The sequence below is a fragment of the Phragmites australis genome, chromosome 7, assembly GCF_958298935.1.
Source record: "Phragmites australis chromosome 7, lpPhrAust1.1, whole genome shotgun sequence".
NCBI lineage: Eukaryota > Viridiplantae > Streptophyta > Magnoliopsida > Poales > Poaceae > Phragmites > Phragmites australis.
Window position 1 is genome coordinate 29,958,315 of NC_084927.1, and position 5,784 is coordinate 29,964,098.

Genomic DNA, 5,784 nt, shown 5'->3' on the forward strand with positions numbered 1-5,784 from the left:
CTACGAATTCATGCACCACGCCCCAGGGGTGCAGTTGTTAGAGTAACCACCTTTTCTCCATGGTAAGCCCGCAATTAGACATGGTCTGCGGGAATGTAAGGGGCCTCAACAGCAAGGCGAGAAGAGATGCAGTGCACGAGTGCTTGGCCTCAACGCTTTGTCAAATAGCTTGCCTCCAGGAAACAAAGTTGAGTACCATAGACCATGAGCTTGCTTTCTACGTGGGAGGGTTCTGCCTGAAAAACTTTGCGTTCCTACCAGCTTCCGGGACGCGTGGGGGAATTTTGCTCCTATGGAATGATACCTACATTGACATCTCAGACATCGTCTGCAATGATCACTCCATTTCGGCTAAGGTGACCATAAAAGAAACTGAAACTTCCTTCTTCTTAACCACAGTCTATGGCCCATCATGCGACTACGACAAATCGACCTTCCTAGATGAAATCCGAACATCTATGCCGCCGACAGGGGAAAAGTGGCTCATCCTAGGAGACTTCAACCTCATTTACAGAACACGAGATAAAAACAACACAAATCTTGATCAATGTTGTATGAATCAATTTTGTGATAGTATAAATCACTATAGCCTGAAGGAGATCCACCTCCAAAATATAAAGTTCACTTGGAGCAACGAGAGGGTAAATCCAACTCTGGTGAGGCTAGATAAGTCTTCTGTAATGAGGAATGAGACCTTACTTTTGACTCCCACCTTTTACATGCGCTTACTTCATCGCTCTCTGACCACTGTCCTCTTTTACTTTCTAATCAATGCAACCCGCCGCGACCAAAACAGTTCAAGTTCGAGAACTTCTGGCTTCATATGCCGGGTTTCAAGGATGTGGTCCAAGCGGCATGGAGTGAACCAAATCCCCACACAGAACCAGCTCATAGATTGAATCATAGGCTCATCTTGACAGCTAAGAAACTACGTGAGTGGAGCAAAACCTTGGTGTCTGCTACCAAGATGCAAGTCCACAAGGCCCAAGAAATTATCCTCTAGCTTGATATTGCTCAAGAAAGTAGAGCGTTGATTGTGGATGAAAGGGAGCTTAGAGCGAACTTGAAGAATAGGGTCCTTGGCCTCGCCATCCTAGAACGCGCATGGAAACGACAAACTTCGCGCATAACAAACCATAGAGTGGCAGACGTGAATACAAAATACTTCCATCTAAAAATCAATGCAAGGAGGCGAAAGAATTTTATTGCTAGGCTGCAAAGGCAGAATAGCTGGGCGACCTCTCATGAGGAGAAAATGGATCTTGTTCAAGATCACTTCACGACGGTTCTTGGGGCCCCTCACCGGAGGGATTTAGACTTTGACTGGGATTTTCTTAATATCCCCTCGATGAACCTGGCACACCTCGTTGCCCCCTTCACTCAGCAGGAGATTCTCGCAGCTCTCAAACAGATGCCCAAAGACAAGGCCTCAGGGCCCAACGGATACATGATGGCTTTCTTGTTATCGTGTTGGGACATTATAAAGCAAGATCTTATGGTGGTACTCCATGCTTTCCACGTCTAACGCAACAATAGCCTGCATATGCTCAACTCCGCTAATATCGTCCTTGTCCCCAAAAAAGGAGGAGCCGATAGAGTTTGCGACTACAGACCCATTAGTCTCTTTCACGGTGTGGCGAAGCTCATCACCAAAATCTTTGCCCTGCGTTTGCAACCCCATATTAACTCCCTTGTCTAATAGCCAAAGTGCTTTCATCAAAAAGAGAGCCATCCACAACAATTACATGTACATCCGAAACATGACACGCAGATTCCACAAATCTCGGACACTAGAACTCCTCCTCAAGCTTGATATTGCCAAGGCTTTTGACTCTATTCGCTGGGATTACCTGCTTGAACTCCTTCAGCAGTTGGGCTTCCCACACAAATGACAGAACTGGTTAGCCGCGCTTTTCTCAACCTCCTCTTCGAGAGTTCTGCTCAATGGGGCACAAGCGCAAGCATACATCATGGGAGAGGTCTACATCAAGGAGACCCTTTCTCCCTGCTCCTCATTGATCCGCTAAAATGCTTACTTGATCAAGCTACTAAGGACATGATTCTTACGAAGTTGAAGGGCAACCATGCCAAAATGCGTCTATCGCTATATGCTGATGATGCCCACCCACGACTCATGACATTAATGCCATTGTCGATCTTTTGAACCGTTTTGGTAGAGTAACTGATCTTAGCACCAACCTCCAGAAGAGCATGGTGGCTCCCATCAGATGCTGAGATATTGATCTAGACCCCATCTTGGGCCACCTTCCGGTAGCTCGCGTTTCCTTCCCGTTTAATTACCTGGGACTACCGATCACCCTCACACGCACCAAGAAAGTAGATTTCCAACTAGTCCTTGATAAAGCAAGTGGCCGGCTCGCAAATTGTCAAGGTTGGCATCTGAATCTGTCTGGGCGCAAGGCTTTAGTAATATCAGTGCTCACCTCACAGCCAATCTATTACTTGACTTGTGTTGAAGGCCCTAGCAAGCATCCTTGATGAAATAGACTCCAAGAGATGTAGTATCATGTGGAGTGACACGGATAGGATCATGGGAAGCAAATGTAAAACAAATTGGAGATGGGTTTGTAGACCTAAAAAGCTGGGTGAGCTGGGCATTCTGAAATTTAGGGAATTGGCAAGTGCTCTCCGGCTCCGTTGGTTATGGTATGAGTGGACGATGGAAAATAAACCCTGGGTTGGAATGCCTATGCCTTGCACTAACATGGACATACCACTCTTTGAGGCGGCTACCACGATCATCATCGGAAATGGGGAAACAACCACTTTCTTGCACTCGGTGTGGCTACAAGGGGATTCGCCGAGGAGGTTAGCGCCGAACATCTTCGCGATTTCCAAAAGGAAGCAGCTAAAGGTCAGGGAGGCTTTGCACAAAAACACTTGGGTGCGGCACATCAACTTTAACGCCGTTACTTCCGCCCAACATTTCATCAAATTTGTCCTCCTATGGTCACGCCTCCAGCAGGTCTAGTTAAATGAGAATGTCGATGATGCTATCATCTAGAACCTCACATCCCATGGAGAGTACACAGCGGCCTCCGCCTACCAAGTGCAATTCTTAGGATCGACGTCCTCTGATATGGAGCAGCTGATTTGGAAGGCCTGGGCGCCACCGAAGTGCAAGTTCTTCTCGTAGCTTGCATTCCAGAATCGGATTTGGACAGCGGACAGACTCATTAATAGGGGATGGCCGAATCAGAGGATTTGTCCTTTATGCAGAGCCACGATGAGTCGGCGATCCATATTTTCGCTCACTACAAATTCTCCAAGCAGGTTCGGGAGGCCATCTTCAGTTGGCGCACTGGGACTTCCATCGGCACTTCGGCCTGGGATGCTTTCGATATTGTTAACCATTGTGGAGAGCTATCGGTTCCATGCAGGGGTGCCGCATAGGGCTCTTCGATCCCTCATCATTCTGATAATATGGGGGCTATGGAACGAACGCAATGAGAGAGTTTTCCAACACCATGAGAATTCGACGATCGTCTTGGTGGCGAAAATCAAGGAGGAGGCTAGGGCGTGGTGCATTGCGGGAGCCAAGAGCCTTGCGTCTTTTCTTCTGTTGCCTTAATTATCCTGTTTAGTATTTTGTTATGAATTTTCTCCTCCTCTATTAATATAAAATTGGTAGATCTCCTACCAGTTACCTTTTCAAAAATTAACATCTCCTTGTTATATGAGATCATGTCTAAAATGACAGGAATTAGAAGACCAGAGAGTAGGTGCGGACACACCTCATCCGCCTATCAATCCTTAGCTAGGCTAGGAGACGATATACCATTTCTAAAAATAATTAGTTGTATGACTGTATTTGGCTATATAAGCATCTAAAATTCTCTGCTGATTGCTGATCAATCCGAAATAAACTTAAGCAAATTCGAAAGCAGAGCAAGGAAAGTACTCTATTGACATCGATAGTTGGGTCATTCCTGCTGCAGCATATCTTTACCTTTACCTGACCAAAAATGTCTATTTACTTGGGTAATTGGGTTACTGTAATTTTTTAGCTTCGCATTTATGTGTGTGTTTGTTGAACCAAGAAGAAGTTCATTTTGTAAAGTGCGTGTCAAATCGTGCCTGTATCATGGAACACCTGGATTTTTACAAACCACAGCATCACCTGTAGTTTGTGAACCTTCAAAATCAAAACGAATTAACTTAAACAAAAACAACACTGGCAAACGTAGACGAGTAGTATTATAGTAAAACAACAACAATGTTCTTGATTTTCTCATCAGAAACCATTAGCCTGCTGACCTTACATTACAATCAAGTACAACCACTACACAGACCCCCTTATTCCCCTTTCGCTATCCAAGAGATCGCTAGTTTGCTAGCCAAGACATGCAGGATTTCACGTTCTCAAGGTAGGAGCTGTCATCCTCCTATCAGCCATGGGCAAGCCCCTTGTTTTATTTTAGTCCATTTCTCCGATCACGCCGACGAGAGGTGTATGTGAAACACCGTTCCGAACAGCCGGAGCACGCCGTACGTGACGAGCATGGCGAACCACCCGCCCACGAGGACCCTGAGCCCGGATCTCACCACGTTCGCGCCGCCCAGGTACGCGCCCGCAGCACCGAACCCGGCCAGGCCGGCGCTGCTCGCCGCGCACACCGCGGCGACCCTGGCGGCCCACGACGGGATGAACACGCCGGACATCAGCGGTAGAAGGGCGCCGACCGCGAACGCCAGCGCCGACGCGAGCGCGGCCTGCGTCGGGCTCGGCAGGCTCTCCTTGCCGCCGCTGCCGCCGCCGTCGGCGGCATCGCCCTCGCCATCGCGCTTGATCTGCAACACCTCGATGTCGTACTGCGCGTACACGGACACGAACTCGCCGATGGCCATGCTGCAGGCGCCGGCCACGAGCCCCGCCAGGCCGGACACGAGCATGGCCTTGCGGGTCACGTTCACGGCGCCGACGCCTATCATGAGGGAGGCCACGGAGACGAGGCCGTCATTGGCGCCTAGGACCGCGGCGCGGAGCCACTGCGCACGGGCCATGTAGTCGACGCCGCTGTCGCTCGGGTCGGCCTCGGACGTCGTCTGCGTCGGCGCGGGCGCCTCGACGTCAACGACCGCCGATGGCAGAGCGTCATCTCCCGTCGCCTTGCCATTCGGACTGGCAGCCGCCGCGGCGTGGACGTGGGAGCTGAGGTGAGGGTCCATGGATCCAATCAAGGAAGCCGAGGAGTGTGCAGAGGTGAGGGGATTGGAGTGTGCCTGCCACACGCCTCGGGACGGGGTATTTATAGGAGAATCAGCTAGGGTTCTCAGGAATGGAGGGCTCTGATCGCGTTGCGTGTGGCAGGCACGCGCCGCATGCTGACGTGTGAATGAGGCGCATGGAGTACTACTGTTGCAGGCATCCCACAGGCTCCGTTCATGCATGTTCGATCAGACAAGGAAGTTCGAACTGCTCGACGAACTAAATGCATACTAATCAATCAGTACATGCATCAAAAAATCTCTCAAGAAAAAATCCAAAAATTCGCGAGATATAGTTTTCCCGGCTTAAATAAGCATTGATCTTCTACTAAAAAAAGCATTGATCTAGTCAGAATGCATTACTACCCAGTTTATTAGCTTTGCTGATGTAGTGGGGTTAGCACTGATCTAATGGTGGTACAAGTCCACTTCGTTGAGCACAGAAATGTCCGTTTTGGACTTTGGGCATGGCAATCGTCGGAAATTGTATTTATTCTCGGTGGTGCAAAGTGCGAGTGGGAGACATATAGGCCCTATTTGTTTGTTAGGTTGATT

At 49.0% G+C, this 5,784-nt stretch overlaps 1 protein-coding gene across 1 annotated transcript; it reads right to left on the reverse strand.

The window, feature by feature from the left end:
- Positions 1-4,303: 4,303 nt before the first annotated feature.
- Positions 4,304-5,214, reverse strand: LOC133923595 (vacuolar iron transporter homolog 2-like). Its single transcript, XM_062368877.1, has one exon. The coding sequence runs from the start codon at positions 5,188-5,190 to the stop codon at positions 4,456-4,458; it is 735 nt and encodes a 244-aa protein (XP_062224861.1). The 5' UTR covers positions 5,191-5,214; the 3' UTR covers positions 4,304-4,455.
- Between the last annotated feature and the right edge of the window lie 570 nt (positions 5,215-5,784).